Source organism: Muscardinus avellanarius, assembly GCF_963383645.1.
Source record: "Muscardinus avellanarius genome assembly, chromosome: 4".
Classification (NCBI taxonomy): Eukaryota; Metazoa; Chordata; class Mammalia; order Rodentia; family Gliridae; genus Muscardinus; species Muscardinus avellanarius.
In genome coordinates, this window is record NC_137789.1 from 130,043,680 (window position 1) to 130,067,414 (window position 23,735).

At 40.8% G+C, this 23,735-nt stretch overlaps 1 protein-coding gene across 1 annotated transcript in view; it reads right to left on the minus strand.

The window, feature by feature from the left end:
- Positions 1-1,499: 1,499 nt before the first annotated feature.
- Positions 1,500-23,735, minus strand: part of ARHGAP19 (Rho GTPase activating protein 19) — a gene marked incomplete at both ends in the record, with an annotated part of 46,425 nt that continues 24,189 nt past the window's right edge. The window contains 7 exons of the mRNA XM_080694597.1: positions 1,500-1,601; positions 2,346-2,453; positions 7,317-7,415; positions 13,036-13,227; positions 17,264-17,329; positions 19,931-20,017; positions 22,294-22,520. Coding sequence (XP_080550723.1) covers positions 1,500-1,601; positions 2,346-2,453; positions 7,317-7,415; positions 13,036-13,227; positions 17,264-17,329; positions 19,931-20,017; positions 22,294-22,520 — 881 coding nt within the window. The remainder of the gene's footprint in view (positions 1,602-2,345; positions 2,454-7,316; positions 7,416-13,035; positions 13,228-17,263; positions 17,330-19,930; positions 20,018-22,293; positions 22,521-23,735) is intronic.

Here is a 23,735-nt window from a genome sequence, read left to right on the forward strand (position 1 = left end):
TACCACTGAGCTACACCCCCAGCCCTATTTTTTTTTTTAATTCCTTTTGTTTTTTTGGTGGTGGTACTTGGGGTGGAACCCAGAGGCTTTCTACCTCCAGACTATACTCCCAGACCTATTTTATATTTTTATTTGGAAACAGGGTCTCACTAAATTGCTGAGAGCCTCATTAAGTAGCTGAGGCTGGCTTTGAACCTGTGCGATCCTCCTGTCTCAGCCTCCCAAGCGTGGGGATTACAAGCGTGCGCCACTACACCCAGCCTTATTCTTTATTTTGAAACCGGGTCTCACTGAGTTGCAAAGGGCCTCACTAAGTAGCTGAGGCTGTCCGCAAACCGCGATCCTCCGTTCCCAAATGCTGGGATTACAAGCGTGCGCCACCACGCCAAATTTTCTTTAGTAACAATTATTACAACTTGTTAATGCTTTGACAATGACAATGTGCTTCAAACATTATTTCTATTGAGTCTCATAATAAACTTGTGAAATAGATGTGACTACAGAATGAATATCCCCTGTCTAAAATTATTGGAACCAGAAGTTTCAGATTTGGGAGATTTTTCAGTTAGGGGATATTTGCACACACTTTACCAGATGAACATCCCAAATCTGAAAACTATGTATTGCTTAGGGTTCATAAAGTTTCAGATTTTGGAGGATTTTAGCTTTTAAGTTTTCAATTGGGCATGCTAAACATGTATCATCCCTATTTTTAGAGAGGGAAACTTGAGCTCAGAGAGAATGAACGGTTTTCCTGGGCAAAAGCAATGAGGACTCAAATGAGAATAACCAGATCTTTCCAGCCAGCCGCCGGCTCCTTGCAGAGAGCACAGTAGCCTTCTGCCCGAAGAGCCTGGGACCATCAGCAGTCCCAGCATTCAAAAATCCTCCTGGACTAAATAACCTCAAAAATGTGTACGATGTAGTTTGGTTTCCAGGGTTTCTCAACATCTCACTGACTAAGACTAAAATCTATACAGAAAAGGGACATAACTATTCCATGGCATACTTTAAGCACTCCTGTTCTTAGTCTCACAAATTAGTTTATACTAGTTTTTAACTTACTTAACAAGTATTCTTTTCTTTTCCTGTGGTACTAGGGATGGAACCCAGAGGCATTCTACTTTTGAGCTATACCCCTAGCCCTGTTTTATTCCTTTATTTTGAAATAGGGTCTTACTAAGATTCCCATGGCCTCACTAAGTTGCTGAGGCTGCCCATATACTTGCGATCCTCCTGTCTCAGCCTCACAAGTACTGGGATTACAAGGTAGCTAACACGTGAGTCCTGTCTGTTTAGAAGGCAGGGACCAGGTGGGCCTGTTTGACTCCTGGGGCAACACTGAGTACATACCCTCCCCTGAGAAGGAATTCAAGGACAGGAACCTGGCCTTGTCACTGTTACATCCCCTTGACTATAATTATACTACCTGGGAATATCAAAAACTGCTACTGACTGACTAAAAGGAAACAAAAAGGAACTACATTCAATAAGAAGAGTCAATAAGTACAATCAGTACCTTTTTTCTTCCCCTCTTTCTTGCCCTCAGACCATTTCAATTTTGTTGGTGTCATCATGACAGCTGGAGAGCCAGAAAACAACTGTAAGAAGAAAATTTTATGGTGATTTAAGTGTTCAAATGCCAGTGCTATAGACAGACTTTACTAAGATGAATTCTTTACTCATTCAATTTCAACATGAGGAATTTACTGAGGCTGGCATATTCATATATCATTAATCTTAACTGGTTTATTGATAGCTTAAGAAAGTAATTATACCTCAAAGAACTACCCTAGAGATAGTGCAGAGCCAAGAAAACTGGCTCAACTGTTATCTGCCCTGTGAAGTCTCTCAGTAAGAATTAACTGCACCTCCAACACTTGTTTATGCAGTTACTGAACTGTATCAGTCATCTGTGCTCCACTATAAATAGCCTTCATGAACTCTAAATATATTTGCTGAATGATTTAATGAAGGCCTATAGAATAAAGATAGTCAGCACAAATAAAAGGATTGAGAAAAAGGCATAGTTGAATGGTGCAGAGTAAAACAATAAAACAAATGGATAGCACATCCATTTCCCCATTTCAAAAAATATATGCTGGAAGTGGTGGAGTATGACTTTATCTGCTACTGGGGAGGCTGAGACACAATTGTGAGTTCAAGGCCAACCTAGGCAACACAGTAAGATCCCATTTAAAAAGAAGAAGAAGAAGAAGAAGAAGAAGAAGAAGAAGAAGAAGAAGAAGAAGAAGAAGAAGAAGAGGAGGAAGAAGAAGAAGAATATAAGTTCTCTACAAATGTATACACATACAGAGAAAATCCACAGGACAATATCTTACTAAGGCCATGTTTTCTTTGCTGGCGCTCTTCAATTCATCCATCGCCACAGATTCTGGAGTAGGATACTTGTTTTTCTTTTCTGACATCATCTGACTTCCCAGGACTTTGCGCTGATTTAGGAACAGAAAATATTTGATTTATAAAAATTTTCTGTATCTATATTGAGCTATCCTAGCCTTCAAAACTAAAATTTTCAAAAAAATAAAATAGAGCTGGGGTGTAGCTCAGAGGTAGAATTCCCTGGGTTCCATCCCCAGTATCACAAAACTACAATTTTCTTAGGTTAAAAGAACTCATTATTTTGATAACTTCTGTATAGACCCTCCAGGCCATCTCAAAGGGAAGCCAAAGCATGTACTCAAAATACCAGAAATCACTGCTTTTCTTTAAGTATTCACTTTTCCTCCACATTTAAAAGGGCTGAGATATTAAAAGCAACTTTACAGTTGATTTAAGCCAGCTAATACAAGACAATTGCAGTGTGCCTCTGAGACCATAAAAGAAACAGCAGCTACTTCCAAGTATAGTTTTTCCCCCAAAGGTATGTTGTCTCTGGCAGCTGCTGAGAGTCCCTTCCCCCTCCCCAATAAGGGACATGAAGGCTAGTCTACCCTAAGATTTACTTCCTTGTCATTTCCTCACACAGGCCTGGACATTTTAGAGAAATTCTGTAAGAGTTCCTAATATAGCCACAAGAGAGTATAGGCCTTCTTAAGAGGGTCACATGATTTTATACTGACATTCAGAGCAAGACTAAAAGCCTTTTCATCTCTGCACAGCTTAGAAGCTCATGGAACCTACTATAACAGCTGACAGTGACAATTCTAACATCTTTGGAAAAATCATCTGTTTTTTTCTCCCTTAGAGAAAAATGAATGCAAAAGAAGAATACATCAAAACGGAAACATTAAATTCTACATTATCAATATCAGCAAGCAATATTTAGAATGGTCTGATGTAATAAATCTTTTCTTTTTTTTTTTTTCAGTACTGGGGATGGAACCCAGGGGCATTCTACCTCTGAGCTACACCCCCAGCCCTATTTTTTAGTCTTTATTTTGAAACAGGGTCTCACTAAGATGCAGAGGGCCTAAGTAACTAAGGCTGGCCGCAAACCTGTTATCCTCCTGTCTCTGCCTCCCAAGTACTGGGATTACAAGTGTGTGCCACCACAACCAGCTATGCTATACATTCTCTTATAAATTCTAAAGTTTAAATTATCTCATAGTAAAGATGTGGGCAGTTGCCACTATGCATTTAATTTCTAGCAATATACCTAAAGCCAACTTTAGGAAAAGATTTGGCAAGATCAAAATTATACCACCTATAATTAAAGAAATGTTTATTTGGTGGGTATGGTGGTATACACCTATAATCTCAGTACTCAAGAGGAAGAGACAGGAGGACTAAAGGTTCAGGGCCAGCCTCGGGAATGCAGCAATACCCTCAGTGACTTAGCAAGACCCTGATTTAATAAAATAAACAATAAAATGGGGCTGTGGGTGTAGTTCAGTGGTAGAATAACCCCATGTACAATTTGCAATACCAAATAATCATAATCATAATCATCGTCATCATCATCATCTCTACACCTGGGAAGTCACAGAGAATACTTTTCTAGCTTTTCTGTTTGAGCAGATGAATGCACTTCTAGAGTTCTAGCAAAGAGAATGTTTTTAAACTATAAGATATAAGTAACATACAATTCGCCATTTCATCCATTCTTAAGTATACAGTTTTACATGAAGTGCACTCCGTGTGGCCATTGCCTGCCATTCATCTCCAGAACGTTGTCATCCCCTACCATTTTCACAACAGCTGCGTCATTTTATTTTTATGTATTTGCTTATTTGCTTATTTATTTTTGGTGTTGGGTATTGAACCCAGAGGCATTCTATCTCCTGAGTTATACCCCCAGACTGGTTTTATTTCTTATTTGGAAACAGGGTCTGACTAGTTGCTGAGAGCCTCACTAAATTGCTAAGGCTGGCTGATCTCCTGCCTCAGCCTTCCAAAAACTAGGATTTTTTTTTGGTGGTACTGGGGATGGAGCCCTTTTATCTCTGGGCTACACTCCCAGACCTATTTTATATTTTATTTGGAAACAGGGTCTCTTAAGCCAGCGAGGCTGGCTTTGAACCTGTGTGATCCCTTCCTGTCTCCACCTCCCAAGCGCAGGGATTACAAGCGTGCGCCACCACACCCGGCGCAGTGCTGGGATTTTAATCATGCACCACTATGTACAGCTAGCTACACCATTTTACATTCCCACTAACAATGTTCAAGGGTTTTACCTTCTCCAGATCCTCATCAACATTTGTTATTTTCTGGGATTTTTTTTTTTTTTTTTTTTTTTTTTTTGGGTGGTACTGGGGATGTAACCCAGGGGCACTTCTAACTCTGGGCTACACTCCCAGACCTACTTATTTTATATTTTATTTGGAAACAGGGTCTCTTAAGCCAGCTGAGGCTGGCTTCAAACCTGCACAATCCTCCTGTCTCAGCCTCCCAAGCACAGGGATTACAAGCGGGCGCCACCACACCCAGCTATTTTTTTTTAAATAGCCACCTAGTGGATATGAAGTTTCTCACTGTGGTTTTTGGTTTTTTGTTTTGGTTTTTGTGGTTCTGGGACTGGATTTAGGGATGGCATTCTACCTTCAAGCTATACCCCCAGCCCTATTTTATTTATTTCATGTTGTGTGTGTGTGTGTGTGTGTGTGTGTGTGTGTGTGTGTGGTACTGGGCATAGAACCCAGGGGTTTTTCTACCTCTGGGCTATATTCCCAGCCCTATTTTATACTTTTATTTGGAAACAAGGTCTCACTAAGTTGCTGAGAGCCTCACTAAGTAGCCAAGGCTGGCTTTGAACCTGTGCGATCCTCCTGTCTGTCTCCCAAGCGCTGGGATTACAAGTGTACGCTACCCTGCCCATGCCCGGCTTCCTATTTTATTTTTGAAACAGAGTCGCACCAAGTTGTGGAGGACCTCACTAAGTAGCTGAGGCTGGCTGAGAACTTGCAGTTCTCCTGTCTCAGCCTCCCAAGTTCTAGGATTACAAGTGCACACCACCATGCCAGGTTCTCACTGTATTTTGATTTACATTTCCCTGATCATTAATGCTGTTGAGCATCTTTTCATGTGTTTCTTGGCCATTTATATATCTTCTTCAGAGAAATGTCCATTTAAGTCCTTTGTCCATTTTTTAATGAAGGTGTGTATATTTGTGCCTGTATTTGCTATTGACTTACAGGAATTCTTCATAGATTCTGGGTATTAACTCTAACCATATAAATGATTTGAAAATATTCTCTCTCATTTGATGGGTTGCCTTTTTACTCTGTTGAAAGTGAAGATAATTTTTATATCAGGCAAGCCTAATGTTCCAGAAGCCACATGTCCCAGTGATCAGGTTTGAGAATGAATTCTCGACTTCTACAAAATTATATCTAGGACCAAAACTAGAGTGAAAAGAATTTGCAACTGCAAAAAGCTACAGTTTAAAGGGGGGAAAAATGAAGCTATACATTTTTTAATATAAAAACTTTAAATTTAATTAAAGGACTCCTTAATGTTGCTGGATTTCATACCTTAATAATCTTGAAAAACAATTTTAAAAAGAAAAAGAGTAGAACACAGAATAGGGCTAGTCTCTCCAAGTTAACCAGAGCCTTGCCTGGTTCTGGTTTATAGTGTATGCATGGAAATTTGAACCCCATAACCAAGTTATCTACTGCCACCTGATGGTAATATTCCTTAACTACAAATTCAGATAATCTGAAGGCTTATAAACTGAATCTGTAAATATAGTGATGGCAACAACAGCACAAAAATATATTTTATATTCATTCTAAATACAAGGTTTTTAATGAATTTGACATAAGAAATGAGAATATAACAACAATAAAAACATGAAAATTTAAGCTGGACATGGTGTCGCAGGCTTGTAATTCCAGTGCTTGGGAGGCTGAGACAGGAGGATAACAGGTGTGCAACAAGCCTCAGCTATATAGTGAGGCCTTCTGCACCTTAATGAGACCCTGTTTCAAAATATAAAATAAAAAATAGGGCTGGGGATATAGCTCAGAGGTAGAATGCCCCTGGGGTTCAATCCCTAGTACTGCAAAAAAAAAAAAAATTGAAATAAAAGAAAAAAATTCACTAGCCTATTAGAAGATCCATTCTAACAATTTCCCTAGTCTCACAACTTTCTCATTTTCCTTAGATTTAGTAAATGAATAAAATGTGCCCTGAAAAGCAAGTCAGGAAGCAAAAGAGACTGTTCACATTGCTCAGGAATAAGAACTGCTCAGCCCCAGAAAAGAAAGGACTTTTATTTCTGTTCCTCCACAGAGCCCTTTCTCTGATTTGAAACCACAAATTGCTTTAAAAAATAAAAATGTTTCCAAATTCTATCTTTATCTCCTTGTAAATTAACCCTTTATAGGATCCCAAGGAATAGAAGAAAACTATTTATGTGTAAGAAAAATCAGACTACTACATTTCCTCACAATCAATACTTAAAAAGACAGCACAGCCAGGCATGGTGGCACACGCTTGTAATCCCAGCATTCGGGAGGATCGCAGTTCACAAACAGCCTCAGCTGCTTAGTAAGCCCTCCGCAACTTAGTGAGACCCTGTTTCAAAATAAAGACTAAAAAATAGGGCAGGGGGAGTAGCTTGGGGGTCGAATGCCCCTAGGTTCCATCCCCAGACCTGCAAAAAATAATAAATAAATAAATAAATAAGTAAGTAAATAAATAAATAAGCCGGGCATGGTGGTGCACACTTGTAATCCCCACGCTTGGGAGGCAGAGACAGGAGGATCAGGCAGGAGACCCTGTTTCCAAATAAAAATGTAAAAATAGGTCTGGGAGTGTAGCCCAGAGGTAGAAGGGCTTCCAGGAACCCCAGTACCACCAAATAAATAAATAAATAAATAAATAATAAAAAGACAGTACAGCACACCTACCTTAATGAGTCCACTGAAGGAACGTGAACGGGCCCTCTTCTGTACCCGGGGAGTAGAAGGTTCTCGGCCTGGTGTTTGGGTCAAAGATTGCTTATAAAACTAAAAGAAAACACAGGAAAAAAGTGTTAATGTTCTCCAATCAAGAGATGACTGTGCCAACCAAGAACTTGAGGAATAAATGTGTCTATACATAAATATATTAGTAGGCCAACAAGCAAATTAGAAAAGCAGAAATGGAAAGTGAAGAAGTAGCTCAATGGCAGTTTGCCTAGCATGTGCAAGGTCTTGAGTTCAATCCCTAGCACTGCAAAAAAGGAGGATTCCTGCTTTAATATTCCTTCAAATGGAGCTATTACCCTACTTACAAATAAAAAATTAAGACTATGGAATTTGCCCAAGACCTCCTGCTAGTAAATCGCTTTTTTTTTTTTTTTTTGCATAAAGCATCTTGGACACACTGGCACAACCTAAAATAGTACTTAATTTAACATAAATTGCAAAGAAGAATTTTTAAAAGTTATTAAAATTCTTTAATAAGTCTCATGATTGCCTGTGAGCAGCAACATCAAGGGACAAGATGAGAAGGCAGGCTTTCTGCATCAGCGTCAGCTCTGTGTGGAGGACTTCAGCGTGGAAAAAGGGAAGACACAGGAACTGTATAGTTTTACTCAGTGTTTTGATTGGCTATTCATTTCTCCACGTAAAAACATAGTACTTAGCCGGGCATGGTGGCACACACTTGTAATCCCAGTACTTAGGAGGCTGAGACAGGAGGATTGCACAGGTTCAAAGCTAGCCTCAGCTACTGAATGAGGCTCTCAGCAACTTAGTGAGAACCTGTTTCCAAATAAAATAGAAAAGAGATATGGGAGTATAGCCCAAAGGTAAAAAGCCTCTGGGTTCCATCCCCAGCACCACACACACACACACACACACACACACACACACACAAAAGTACCTAACAGAAGAATCTGCTCTTCTGCTTTTTCTAACCATACTTTTGAAACGTCTTAAATCTAAACTTGGATTTTATATATATATATATATATATATATATATATATATATTTTTTTTTTTTTTTTTTTTTTTTTTTTTGTGGTACTGGGGTTCCTGGAAACCCCTTCTACTTCTGGGCTACACTCCCAGACCTATTTTTTTTTTTTTGAAACAGGGTCTCTTAAGCCAGCGTGGCTGGCTTCAAACCTGCACGATCCTCCTGTCTCCGCCTCAAAGCGCGCGCCACCATGCCCGGCTACGTAGATATATTTTTATCAGTTCAGATTCTGGAGACTAAACTTGACTTTGTTATATATGGGTACCAAGAAGTTTTCAAGTTAATTGCCTCAGCAGACAGAAATTTAGTTACCTCTAAAGACTTTGGCTAATAAAACTTCTCCTGAACATATTGTAACATGTAAAAACCCATCATTCATGATAATGTTGGCAAGGGTACAATGAAGTAGGTTCTCTCATATCCACCTTCAGGGATGGGGAAGCATTAATTGGTAAAATGTTCTGGAACACTCTTTAGCAATATGTATACAAAATCTTTTTAAAAAGCATATTGAGCCAGGCGTGGGGGTGCATGTTTGTAATCCCAGCATTCAGGAGGCTGACACAGGAAGATCACAATTCGTGGACAGTCTCAGCTACTTAGTGAGACCCTGTTTCAAAATAAAGAATAAAAAATAGAGCTGGGGTATAGCTCGGAGGTCGAATGCCCCTGGGTTCAATCCTCAGACCCGCAAAAAAAAAAAAAAATGCATATTAAAAGCTGGGCGTGGTGGCACATGCTAAAATCCCAGTACTTGGGAGGCTAAGACAGGAGGATCACAGGTTTGCAGCCAGCCTCAGCTACTTATTGAGGCCCCCTGCAACTTAGTGAGACCCTGTTTCAAAATAACTTAAAAAATAGGGTAGGGGGGGTTTGGCTCAGAGGTAGAATGCCCTTGGGTTAAATCCCCAATACCACAAAAAAATAAAAAAATAAAAAATAAATCACTAAGCCAGGCATGGTGGTGCGCACTTGTAATCCTAGCATTGGGGAGACTGAGACGGGGATCCAGGTTTGCAGACAGCCTCAGCTACTACTTAGGCCCTTTGCAACTCAGTGAGACCCTGTTTCAAAATAAAGAATAAAAAATAGGGCTGGGAATGTAGCTTGAAGGTAGAATGCCCCTTTGTTCCATCCCTGGTACTTCAAAAAAGAAAGAAAGAAAGAAGGAAAGAAAGAAAGAAAGAAAGAAAGAAAGAAAGAAAGAAAGAAAGAAAGAAAGAAAGAAAGAAAGAAAATCACTAGGTTGATTGGAATCTGAAACAATACTAAGCAAAAACTCTAAGATTACAGGAATAGAACAATTTGCTAGATCTCAAAGTAACTTCACAAAGAATGACAAAAAAAATTCTCTTAAAGGTTTTTATCAATTGTTAAAAATGTCCTAGTTCATCGGAGCCTTCCGTGAGGCAAGGCCGCTACTGAGGCCTCCGAGGCCGGGATCGGAGCCTGCCGAGGGGTTAGGCCGGTGCTGGGGCCAGCGAGGCCAGGATCGGAGCCTGCCGTGAGCCTAGGCTGGTGCTGGGCACTCTGAAGCCGGGATCAGAGCCTGCCAAAGGGTTAGGCCGGTGCCAGGGCCAATGGCCGGCATCGGAGCCTGCCGTGAGGCAAGGCCGCTACTAGGGCCTCCGAAGCCGGGATCAGAGCCAGCTGAGGGGTTAGGCCGGTGTCGGGGCCAGCGAGACCAGAATCGGGGCCTCCCATGAGGCAAGGCCGCTGCTTGAGCCAGCAAGGTCTGGATCAGTCCACCGGGTAGCCAGGCCACTACTGGGGCCGTCAAGAGTGGGATTGGTATTTGCAACGCGGCATGCACAGAGAAATATCGCAGAAAATAAAAATCAGATGCTTCCCCTAATCAGCAAAAACTAGGAGGAAAGGGGCAACAGGAAGAGGTCGAGCTATAGAAAGGGCCCTATAGTGAAGCAACTAAGGTGACCAATCAGAGGGTATGGAATAGGGGAGGATGGAGCCTCTTTAAAATGCAGGAGGTACATAAACAAATGTGTCAAAGTTTATCACCAAACAAGCATGGGATCCAGGGAGGGGGAGGGAATGGGATAGGGGCTGGATGAAGGCTAATTGGATGATGTGTGCTTGTATATCCTCTCAAGTCTTGTATTCCAATGTAATATAGGATTACAATGCACCAATAAAAAAATAATAAAAATTTACAAACTAAAATAAATAAATTAATTAATTTAATTAAATTAAAATGTCCCAGTTCAACATTTTCTAAGTACTTATTTATATCTGGCCCTATGCTTGAGACTAGGAATAAATAAATAAAAATACAGACTCTTCTCCCAAAAAGGTCCTAGTTGAATAAGAAATCAAGAGGCTGGCTTCTATGGTTTGAATTTGAAATGTCCCCAAATGTCTGTGTTTAAAGGCCTGGTTCCCAGCCAGTGGTGCAATTGGAGGGTGGTGAAATTCTTTTTTTTTTTTTCTTTTGGTAGTCCTAGAGGTGGAACCCAGGTGCATTCTACCTGAGATATACCTTCAGCTCTATTTTATTTTTTATTTGGAAAAAGGGTCTTGCTAAATTGCTGAGAGCCTCACTAAGTTGCTGGGGCTGGCTTCGAACCTGCGATCCTCCTGTCTCAGCCTCCCAAGTACGCCCCACCATGCCTGGCTGTGGTGGAACCTTTAAGAGATGAAGCCTAGTAGAAAGGCTTAGTTTACGAGGGCGTGCCCTCAAAGGGAACCATGGGACCCTGTTCTCTTCTTATTTCTTCTGGTTGTAGAGATTGAACCGAGGGGCATTCTACCTCCGAGCAATATCCCCAGCCCTTAACATATATACGTATGTATGTATGTATGTATGTACATATATATATATATATGTATGTGTGTGTATACACATACATACACACGTTATTTGTGTGTGTGTGTGTGTGTGTGTGTGTGTGTGTGTGTGTTACTAGGGGTGAAACCCAGGGGCTTTCTACCTCTGAATACACCCCCAGATAAAATTTATTTTTTTAGAAACAAGGTCTCACTAAGTTGCAGAGGGCCTCACTAAGTTGCTGAGGCTGGCCACGAACCTGCAATCATCCTGTCTCAGCTCCCAAATTCTGGGATTACAGGTGTGAGCCACCACGCCTGCGGTGATTATTTGAAATAGGATCTCATTAAGTTACCACATGCTGGCCTCAAACTTTCAATCCTCCTAGCTCAGCCTCCCAAGTCCTGGGATTACAGGTGTGCACCATTGCGTCTGGATGATTTTCTTCCTTCTTTAGCTTCCCTACCATGAGGTGAACGGTTTTGCCACATGCTCCCTGACATGAAGCGTTACCTCATCACTGACCCAAAAGCAAAAGGGCCACTCAGCCATGGACTGAACCCTCCCCCAAACAAGAGTTGATAATCTCAAGAAATTTGCTACTGTAATAAAAAGCTAAAATGCTAACCCTGTCTGTTCAGTTGAAATTCAAGAGAGACTAACACCAAATAAATTTCATGAGAAAGAAACTACTCAAGTCAGGATTTACTCAAACTATGCTTTGAGTTCTCACAAGTAGTAAATGGAAGACCTAATTTTGCTCCTTTTTTTTTTTTTTTTTTTTTTTTGCAGTGCTGGGGATAGAATCCAGGGGCACTGTACCTTCAAGCTACACTCCCACCCTTATTTTCTAGTAGTTTTCTTTTTTTGAAACAGGGTCTCACTGAGTTGCAAAGTAACTACTTGTTAAGTAGCTGAGGCTGTCCACGAACCATGAATCTCCAGTCTCAGCCTCCTGAATGATGTTTACAAGCATGCGCCACCACGCCTGGCTCTAATTTTGCTCTTGTGGCTCCAAAATAAACAAATTCAGCCACTAGAAGTCCTAATTCTTAGTATCACATCAGGACCTTAGTTTATAGTGTTTTTTAAATGCGAACAATTCTGTTAGTAAGTTATACTGATGCTGTGATATACCAGCCATTCTACATACAATACCTCCATTTTTTTTTTTTTTTTTTTTTCAGTACTGGAGATTGAACCCAAGGGGTATTCTACCTCTGAGTTACACTCCAACAGCCCTTTTTTTTTTTTTTTTTTTTGCAATACTGGGGATTGAACCCAGGGACATTGTACCTCCGAGCTACACCCCTAGCCCTATTTTTTTATTCTTTATTTTGAAACAGGGTCTCACTAAGTTGCAGAGGGCCTCACTAAGTAGCTAAGGCTGGCCATGAACCTGCGATCCTCCTGTCTCAGTCTTCCAAGCCCTGGGATTATAAGCATGTGCCACCACACCCAGCTACTTCTAACTTTTACAAGTATGAATCATGGACATTACTATTATCACTTTGTAAATAAAAAGACTTAAGATTCAGAAAGTTATTTGCCAAAAAAATTGGAGGGTTTAAACTTTGGAACAATATTGTAATTTCTGGTTCTCTCTAAGCAATCTTGTAATAGGACCAAATTACAGACATTGTTCTAACCATGTTTGAATCCTCATGTTTAATTATAGAAACCCAAGAGCTTCCACTCCTTCCTCTAGTGGGGCAGTAGTACATGGGGAATCATGAGGAGTCATTGCTTTCTTGGCTGAGCCAGAGCTTACCCCAATTGGAGAGTAAAATTAAATGATTAATTGCTATTCTTGAAAATATACCCTACGAACACCATCAGACTCTTCAAGCCCATGACTATTGATTTCCTGCTTTGGGCACCTGTCTAATGAGCTGTTTCTTCTTTGCCGACTCTGGCATATTGTGAACGTGTTGGAAGAGCTCTTTCAGTGCCTCTTCAGTGCGCTGCTGGGTCTCCTCCTGATGAGAGCAGGAGTCTACCCGGTTCCTTTCCTGAGATTTTGCCAGCTGGAAGGTCTTGGCATGACCTGAAGATGTGAGATCAAGGTCATCCTAAAGAAAATTTTAAAGAAAAGTAAATTAATATTTTCTGCTGGCTTTGTGGGAGGAGTTCCCACAAAAGTCTGGAACAAAAAAGATGAGGCATTCTTCCTCTGAGCTACACTCCTAGCCCTATTTTATTCTTTATTTTGAAACAGGGTTTCACTAAGTTGCTGAGGCTAGCTTCAAATCTGCGATCTTCCTGTCTCAGCCTCCCAAGTACTGGGATTACAAGCGAGTACCACCATGCCTGGCAGAAGAGGTGACTATTTTTCAGGAATCCATACACTCCTGTGCCCTGTGGGAGGGCATTTTTGTTTTCTATCTTTCCTTGGTTTACAAATAAACTTTCATATTTCTATTTAAAAAAAAAAAAAGGGTGAGTGGGAACATGGTGTATTCCTAGCCCAGGAAGAAGAAAAATCTTAAAATAATTATCAAATAAGATGCCGGGCGTGGTGGTGCACGCTTGTAATCCCCGCGCTTGGGAGGCGGAGACAGGAGGATCGTGCTGGTTCGGAGCCAGCCTCGCTGGCTTAAGAGACTCTGTTTCCACATAAAAATGTTAAAAAAAATAGGTCTGGGAGTGTAGCCCGTGGGAGTGTATACAGGAGGTAGAAGGGCTTCCAGGAACCCCAGTACCACCAAAAAAAAATAATAATAATAATTATCAAATAAGGAGGAACCAACTGATAAAATTTCTATTAGTAGTGCATTCTCAAGACCTGCCCAGAGAACCTAATATATATTTAGAATATTGCCACCAAGAGTTATATTTGTATAAGAGTTCAGGGGGTTTTGTTTTGTTTTACTGTTTTGTGTGTGTGTGATAATAAAGATTGAACCCAGGGGCATTCTACCTGTGAGCTACACCCCTAGCCTTATTTTATTCTTTATTTTGAAACAAGGTTTCACTAAGTGCTGAGGCTGACTTCAAATCCATCTTCCTGTCTCAGACTCCCAAGTACTGGGATTACAAGCGAGTGCCACTATGCCTGGCAAAAGAGTTCAGTTTTTCAAAGCATCTTTTAATCCCAAGAAATTCTTACTTCTATCCTACAAGGTAAGCAGTGAAAATACCATCATTCCCATTAGAAGAAAAAACTGAGGTTAACCTCTAAGAGAAAAGTCATCTAAATACTAAAGTGACAGACCTACCCTGAAGCATAAGGTTATTTTTTTATTAGCTGATACTCTTTCCCACACATGAAAATTTAATGTGACAACTATGCAACAGTGGTGAAAGAATAAAAACAACAGCTATTTGTATGGGGGACAGTACATCTCCAGCCATTGTTTGTTTTGTTTTGTTTTGTTAACAGGGTCACTAGGTTGCTAAGAGTCTTGCCACATTGCTGAAGTTGTCCACCAAGCTGTAATCCTCCCATCTCAGTCTTCCAAGTACTGTGATTACAGGCATACATCACACCTGTCTTACAAGAGCTCTTTAATGCTCTTTAATAAAAGCCACACTCCAGTTAAATTACTTAGAATCAAATACTGTTTTCCACTGGGCATGGTGGCACATGCTTATAATCCCAGTACTTAAGAGGCTGAGACAGGAGCCGAGTGTGGTGGCGCACGCTTGTAATCCCTGAGCTTGGGAGGCTGAGACAGGAGGATCGCACAGGTTCGAAGCCAGCCTCAGCTACTCAGCTACTTAGTGAGGCTCTCAGCAACTTAGTGAGACCCTGTTTCCAAATAAAAGAGAAAATAGGTCTGGGAGTATAGCCCGGAGGTAGAAAGTCTCTGGGTTCCACCCCCAGTACCACCAAAAAAAAAAAAAAAAAGAGGCTGAGACAGGAAGATCACAGATTCATGGCCAACCTCAGCTACTTAGTGATACCTTGTTTCAAAATAAAGAAAAAAAATAGAGCTGGGAGTGCCCAGCGTGGTGGCCCACGCTTGTAATACCCATGCTTGGAAGACGGAGACAGGAGGATTGCGCAGGTTCGAAGCCAGCCGCGCTGACTTAAGAGACCCTGTTTCCAAATAAAGATATAAAAAATAGGTCTGGGAGTGTAGCCCAGAGGTAGAAGAGCTTCCAGGAACCCCAGTACCACCAAAAAAAAAAAATAGAGAGAGAGAGCTGGGAGTATAGCCCAGAGGTAGAATGTCCTGGGTTCCATCTCCTCTACTGCAAAGTTTTTAACCAAGACAGACTAAATAGAATTCTTTAAAAAGTGCTCATGAGGCCGGGCGTGGTGGTGCACACTTGTAATCCCCACGCTTGGGAGGTGGAGACAGGAGGATCGTGCAGGTTCGAAGCCATCCTCGCTGGCTTAAGAGACCCTGTTTCCAAATAAAAAATAAAAAATAGGTCTGGGAGTGTAGCCCGGAGGTAGAAGGACTTCCAGGAACCCCAGTACCACCAAAAAAATAAAATAAAATAAAATAAAAATAAAATAAAATAAATAAAAAGTGTTCATGAAAGAGCTGGGCGTGGTGGCCAATGCTTGTAATCTCAGAGCTTGGGAGGCTGAGACAGGAGGATCACATTAAGTTTGAAGCCAGCCTTAGCTACTGAGAGAGGCTCTCAGCAACTTAATGAGACCCTGTTTCAAAATAAAGTATAAAATAGGTCTGGGAGTATAGCCCCTGGGTTTCACACCCAGTACCACACACACACACACACACACACACACACACACACACACACACACAAAAGTGCTAATGACGTTTTTCTTTTTGGCTTCTCACTTTTAAAGCTCAATATCCATAATATCCATACATAATCTTCTGTTAATAAGCACCACATATTTCCCTACTCTAAGCTCATGTGATCTCAAGTCTTAGCAATATGATAGAATTTTATCATACCAGTGAAGCTGAATAAAAATAAATTACATAAAATTGTATTCTTGTTACTATAAACCATTTAATTTATAGATTGCTTATGTCATATACTATTATGGTTTGGATACAGAATATCCCCTGGAAAAGCTCAAGTACTGGCAATGCAAAAATGTTTAGAGATAAAATAACTGAATCATAAGGTTTCTGACTTCAACAGAGGATGAATCCATTAAAGGACTCATGATTTGAATGAATTTGCTGAGTGGCAAGGTAGGAAGGGGGTGTAGCTGGAGGAAGTGAGGAGGCTATAACACTATGGGCCTTGGAGACTGTATTCATCCCTCATCTTGTCCCCTCCCCTATCCTCACTCTGCTTCTGGCCTCCATGTCATGAGAGCAACAGCATCTATCAAAAAACACTGCTGCCACTGCCACCACCACCGCTGCCACCGTTTATGCTTCAGAGCCAGCCCTAGGGACCCTCTAAAACCATGAGCCCAGATAAACCTTTCTTCCTCTAAGTTGTCCTTGTCAGCAATGGGAAAGCTGTCTGAAACATACTAGGAGAATGCACGAGGGTCTTATGGCAAATCTTTACACATACAGCCTTGCTCTTATTTAGAGGGTATCATCGGCTAGTGGAGAACCTCTGAAATCAGGAAAGGATGCTGTCTGTAATGGCATTTTTATTTTAATACATGACTTGCTTTACATTCTTTCTCCTTGTAACAAAATGAATAGATAAGTTTGGGCTATAACACTAAAACGCTTATTTTAGCCAGGCATGGTGGCACACACTTGCAATCCCAGCATTTGGGAAGCTGAGACAGGAGGATGGTGGTTCGCAGACAGCCTCAGCTACTAGGCCCTTTGCAACTCAGTGAGACCCTGTTTCAAATTAAAGAATAAAAAATAGGGCTGGAAGCCAGGCATGGTGGCGCATGCTTGTAATTCCAGCATTTGGAAGGCTGAGACAGGAGGATCGTGGTTCAAAGACAGCCTCAGCTACTTAGTGAGGCCCTGTGTAACTCAGTGAGACCCTGTTTCAAAATAAAGAATAAAAAATCTGGTTGGGTATATAGCTCAGAGGTAGAATGCCCCTGGGTTCCATTCCCAGTACCACAAAAACAAAAAAACAAAACAAAAAACTTTATTTTAAGTGGCTTTACTTTGATGTCATGCTTTTAAAAAAAAAAACAACTCCACTAATCCTCTCTCCTTATTTGGATTAAGAGCAATTTCCTATCCTTACCTTTGAAACTTGGGTTCTGGATCCCAAATAATGCAATCTAGCACATTCCCGAATGTAGGCAGGAGCCTAAGCAAGAAAAAACCCAGAAACAAGTGGTTAGTAGGACCTAAAATTCTTTCAGACCACACACACACACACACACACACACACACACACACACACACACACGAAAAACAAAAAGAAAAAACAGTGGTCCTCTAAATTGTGACTTATAGATTACTTTGGGGAAGCCAAAGATTGTCCAAAATGTCATATTACACAGCATCCTTTCTCTTGCCACTGAATAAATACTTCAATAAGCTGGGTGTGATAGCACACACTCGTAATTCCAGTACTTGTGAAGGATCATAGGTTCAAAGTTAGCCTTGGATCTCAGCAACCATGTGAGACCTGTTTCCAAATAAAGAAATAAGCCAGGCATAGTAGCACTCGCTTGTAATCCCAGTACTTGGGAGGCTGAGGCAAAAGGATCAAATTCACGGATAGCCTCAGCTACTTAGTGGGACCCTCCTCAACTTAGTAAGACCTTTTTGAAAACAAAAAAGAATAAAAAAAAAAAAATAGGGCTTAAGGTGTAGAGGTAGAATGCCCTTGGGGTCCAGCCCCAGTACTACAAAATAAAATAAAATAAAATAAAATCAGGCTGGAGGCATTAAAAAAAAAAAAAAACTCAACAAATCTGACAAGAAAACTGTAAGAAGACAGCAATGTCATGTTGCTATTTTAAAAATAAAATATGAAATGTAAGCTAGGCATGGTGGCGCACGCTTGTAATCCCCGCGCTTGGGAGGCTGAGACAGGAGGATCATGCAGGTTTGAAGCCAGCCTCAGCTACTTAGTGAGGCTCTCAGCAACTTAGTGAGACCCTGTTTCCAAATAAAATAGAAAATAGGGCTGGGAGTGTAGCCGGGAGGTAGAAGGCCCCTGGGTTCCATCCACAGAACCACAAAAAAAAAGAAAAGAAATGTATGCGCTCAAGTGAGCCAGGAAAAAAAAAAGACACATTAGTAGCAACGTTTGTATTTGACAAAATAATAATAATAATAATAATAATAATAATAATAATAATAATAATACCCAAATTCCTATAAACTGTAAGATAACACTTTAGAATCATTGTATATAAAATAACATTTAAACCGGGCATGGTGGCACACGCTTGTAATCCCAGCATTCGAGAGGCTGAGACCAAAGGATCACGGTTGGTGGATAGCCTCAGCTACTTAGTGAGGCTCTCTGCAACTCAGTGAGACCCGGTTTCAAAATAAAGAACAAAAAATAGAGCAGGGGCTGTAGCTCGGAGGTCAAATGCCTCTGAGTTCCATCCCAGACCCACAAATAAAATAAAATAACATTTAAGCCAGGCATGGTGGTGCATGCCTGTAATTCTGGTACTTGGGAGGCTGAGACAAGAGGATCGCAGGTTCAGGAACAGCCTCAGCTACTTAGTGAGGCCCCCTGCAACTTAGTGAGACCCTGTTTCAAAATAAAAGAATAAAAAATAGGACTGGGGTGTAGCTGAGAGGTAGAATGCTCCTGGGTTCCATCCCCAGTACTGCAAAAATAAATAAATAAATAAAATAAAGAATTTATTATTTACTATGAGATAGAATCCTATGATACGTACACTGTTCCCAGGTAAATTGATAGAGTGAGGTACAGTGACTCATGCCTGTAGCTACTCAGGAGGTTGAGGCAAGAGGACCACTTGAACCCAGGAATTTGAGATAAGCCTGAACCACACAGTAAGACCCCTTTCTTAGGCTGGGCATGGTGGCGCATGCTTGTAATCCCAGCATTTGGGAGGCTGAGACTGGAGGACTGCCGTTCGCGGACAGCCTCAGCTACTTAATGAGGCCCTCTACAACTCAATGAGACCCCGTTTCAAAATAAAGAATAAAAAATAGGGCAGGGGCTATAGCTCAGAGGTTGAATGCCCCTGGGTTCCATCCCCAGACCTGAAAAAAAAAAAGACACCTTTCTTAAAAAAAAAATTAAGATGGTAAATTTATAAATATGGTAAATTTTATAAGCATTTTACCATAGGAAAAAAAGAAACCAGAAATGAATGCTCTTGGAATTGGCCTCTCCAGATAAAAGATACTAAAATTAAGAGATTTAGTATCAAGTAGGTATACTCTAAAGGCCACAGATATTACTGTACAACCTTTTGCTAAAACCTTAGAAACATGAAAAGGTCAAGGTACTCAGTCACACAAAGGGCCCTTTCAGGAAAGTAAGAGCGCGCCTCCCAGATCCTCAGCATGAGACCAATGTAGAGGATTTATCTTCAAACAATTTGTATGTGTGGCTTTTGTCTAATGGGATGAACTCCACTGAAGTCCACAGAAGACCCACAAAGTTCCTGAGGAAATCATGTTGGCAGAAACACCGCCTACTTGACTAAAAGGACAAAGAAGAAAAAATGAAAGGGAACTGTTGATCCTGAAAATTCAGCTGCCAGCATGTGCGGCCGCTTGTGAAAACTCAGAATGACTCTGAGAGTGGAGCCAATCACCCAGAGTTCTCCCACGCTGGAAGGGATTTGCCACCGCCCATTCTGGTTTATAATCCCAGTCTCCTTTCTTATGAAGGAAACCATTTTTCTTTATATTTTTGCTCCATCTTCCTTCTCCTGTTACCAACCAAATGCCATCCTATACCTACCTTAAAAAGTTTCTGGGAGTGTTTGATCATAAAAGCCATCCCGTTGTTTAACTTTGTAATATTTTCCTGAAGGTCATTTGCAGTCACCTATTCAGAGGAAAAGAGCATTAAAAGCTGGGAAGTACTACTTATCAATATGCTGATTCTTTCAACTGTATCATCATTTCTATCCCTATCAAAAGTACCTAGCTAGACATGGTGGAGCATACTAGTAATCCCAGTACTTGGGAGGCTGATACAGGAGGATCGCAGGTTCACAGCCAGCCTCAGGTACTTAGTGAGACCCTCTGAAACTAAGGGAGACCCTGTTTCAAAATAAAGAATAAAACAGGGCTGGAGGTATAGCTTGGAAGTAAAATGCCCTGGGTTTAATCCCCACTGCCACACACACACAAAAAGTACCTATAAATAAAACATTTGATTCTGGAAAAGCTTTTTGTTTGAGCAGATTTCCACTGGACATGGCATAATCTAGAACAACCATATGTCCCTGAAGTGACCAGAAAATCCTTGAGAACCAATCATTTCCTAATTCTGCTTGAGAATTTGACATGTAAGCAGTTGCTAAAGAAAATCTAGCCTAGGGTTCAAAATAAACAGGAAGAACATAATCTGTACTAGCCTCAAGGACAGTGTCTCTTCAGAGAAACTGGAGTTTCTCCAAGACAAAGGAGAACTGTCACTAATGATACCAAAGGTGACTTCCGTTTCTTAAAAGTACAGTAGAATTATCATTGATCCATTCTCTTATTTCTCCTGCCTCTCTTCTTAAGTACTTCGGCACTTCTGCCATACGAAAGCCTGCATCCTCAACATGTATCTGTTATTTGATCTGTTTGCTCTTCCCAGGACCCCTTACCTACTTCTTGTATAGCCACAGTCCACTCGCCCCTTTTCCATAGCCTTACCTAACTGGTTCTAAAATCCTGCATCATGAGAATTGATCTCCTCAGCTTGGACTTAGTTGGTGTGTCTTCTCCTCCCTGACCTACCCCAGAAGCTATTCCTAGCCCAAAACTTTCTAATATTTTGTTTCTAGTTCCTTGTCAAGTATAATGTCCCCCATATAACCTCTCTCCTTTATTTTATCTTCCTGTAATCTTTTTTTTTTTTTTTTTTTTTTTTTTTGGTGGTGGTGGTGGTACTGGGGTTCCTGGAAGCCCTCTACCTCCGGGCTACACTCCCAGACCTATTTTTACATTTTTTATTTGGAAACAGGGTCTCCTAAGCCAGCGCACGCAGCTGGCTTCGAACCTGCGCCATCCTCCTGTCTCTGCCTCCCAAGCGCGGGGATTACAAGCGTGCACCACCACGCCCGGATATCTTCCTGTAATCTGAAAAATATTTTATAATTCACTATATGTGCTTCTATTGTCTCCAACAACCTTGTAAGTGGCAAAGCTATGGTTATGTTCAGTTTACATTATGTCCAGCTTATGGAGGAAAAGCCTAAGTATAGCAAGGGTAAACGATCTAGCAATGTAAGTTTGTAGCTTCTAACCCAGGAATCTTGGCTTACAGTTCCATTATACAGTAAAACATATATTATGACTGGACAGGAGTATGAACTGGGTACCTCCAAGTGAAACAGTTGTTTAAAAGACTTTAGACAATTTATTTTCTATTTAAGTCACCAAGAAGGCCATGGTTTCAGAAATAAGAAGTACATTCAGCTAACCAAGGCAACTATGAAAAATAGAAAAGCTCAGACAAGGTAAAATTGCTCTAGGTGTCATCTCATATAAAGCTTGGTGACATTATCCAATAAGATCACACAGAGCCGGGCGTGGTGGAGCATGCTTGTCATCCCAGCATTCGGGAGGCTGAGATTGGAGGATCGTGGTTCACAGACAGCCTCAGCTACTTAATGAGGCCCTTTGCAACTCAGTGAGACCCTGTTTCAAAATTAAAAAAATTTTTTAAAAACAAAATAGGGCTGGGAGTGTAGCTCAGAGGTAGAATGACTCAGGGTTCCATCCCTAGTACCAAAAAAAATCACACAACTCTATTCTAAATTTATATCATATTCTTCAGAAATTAATTTGATTTCCCAAGGCAACTTTACTGTAAAGAAAAAAATCCACATTAACCAGCCAAAATGAATATTTTATTTAATAGCTAGAATTTTCTAGTTTCCACTAAGAAGCTGCCATGAAGGCTTGTCACAGATTGATTTATAAGTAAGGTTATAGGAATTGGCCCCCTCAGGTTGATAACTCTTGAATGAACTAATAAAGTAAGTTCCTAACCTCATAAAGCCGAACTAGACCTTGGACCCTTGATAAGCTCACCAGGGAACAGCCACCAGATAAGGTCCAGCCTGAGAAGACCAAGCAGTCTTTACTCTTCCCCTCAACACTCACATTTTTTGGCCACAGAACATGGGGTGCAAACATAAGGGCAAGGTTATAGGCAGACATCTTATTCTTGTCCTGTTTCTTTGCTGTCTGGTACAGGAGATCAAGTAATAACTTCAGCAAGTTTCGATTGGGTGGAGGAAGTATTAGGAAGAGCAACTGAAGAGCCTCAATTTGCCGCTCCTTGTCTGGTATATTGGTCTTGTTTCCTTTATCATCAAACTGCATCAAATCTTGAGAACAAGAGAAATTATTAGAAAGGAGGGAGAAAATATCAGCAAGAAAATTATTGCTATCACTGCCCCTCAACACCCACCAAAGAAAGGGGAAAAAAGAATCAAGTATAAGCAAAATTCAAAAATTATAAGCACCCTAATATGTACAAGGCTTTGGATTCAATTCCCATCACCACACACACACACACACACACACACACACACACACACCTTACAGCAAAACCAAAAAAAATGTTAATATAAGTCAACAATTAGTCAGGCATGGTGGTGCATGCCTGTAATCCCAGTACTTGGGAGGCTGAGATGAGGGGATTCACAGGTTCGAAGTCAGCCTCAGCAAGTAGTGAGGCTCTCAGTAACTTAGACCGTTTCCAAATAAAAAATAAATTGGGCTGAGGGTATAACCCAAGGTAGAAGGCACTTGGTTTCTAAGTCCAGTACCACAAAAAAAGTCAAAAATTGAAGAATAACCCAATTAAAAACTGTAGAAAGGCCGGGTGTGGTGGCGCACGCTTGTAATCCCCGCACTTGGGAGGCAGAGACAGGATGATCCCGCAGGTTCGAAGCCAGCCACGTGCACTGGCTTAGGAGATCCTGTTTCCAAATAAAAATGTAAAAATAGGTCTGGGAGTGTAGCCCGGAGGTAGAAGGGCTTCCAGGAACCCCAGTACCACCAAAAAAAAAAAAAAAAAAAAAAAAACTGTAGCAAGGAGGGATATGGTCATAGCTCAGCAAGAGTCTTCGCCTAGTATGTGCGAGGCCCTGAGTTTGATCTCCAGCACCACAAAGAAAAAAAGTGAAAGGATTTGAATAGAATTCCTTCAAAGAAAAGAAAAAAAGATACAAATGGCAAATAGGCATTTGCATACTCAGTTTCATTAGCTATCAAGAAAATGTAAATCAAAACCATAATGAGATATCACTTACACACCCACAGGGATGACTACAATGACTGCTGGCAAAGAGAAAATTAAACCTCCTACATTGTTGGTGGGAATGTAAAATGATATAAGCACTTTGGAAAATATTTGGGCAGTACCTCAAAAAGTGAGAGTTAACATATGTTCCAGCAATTCTCTCCTTAGGAATATACCAAAGAGAAATGAAAACATGACCACAAATACCTTTATAATGCCATCCCTCCACTTTTCCCCACTTGGATATTTTATGGCTAAAAGAAGAAGCAGAGTGAATTATACCCTGACAACATGA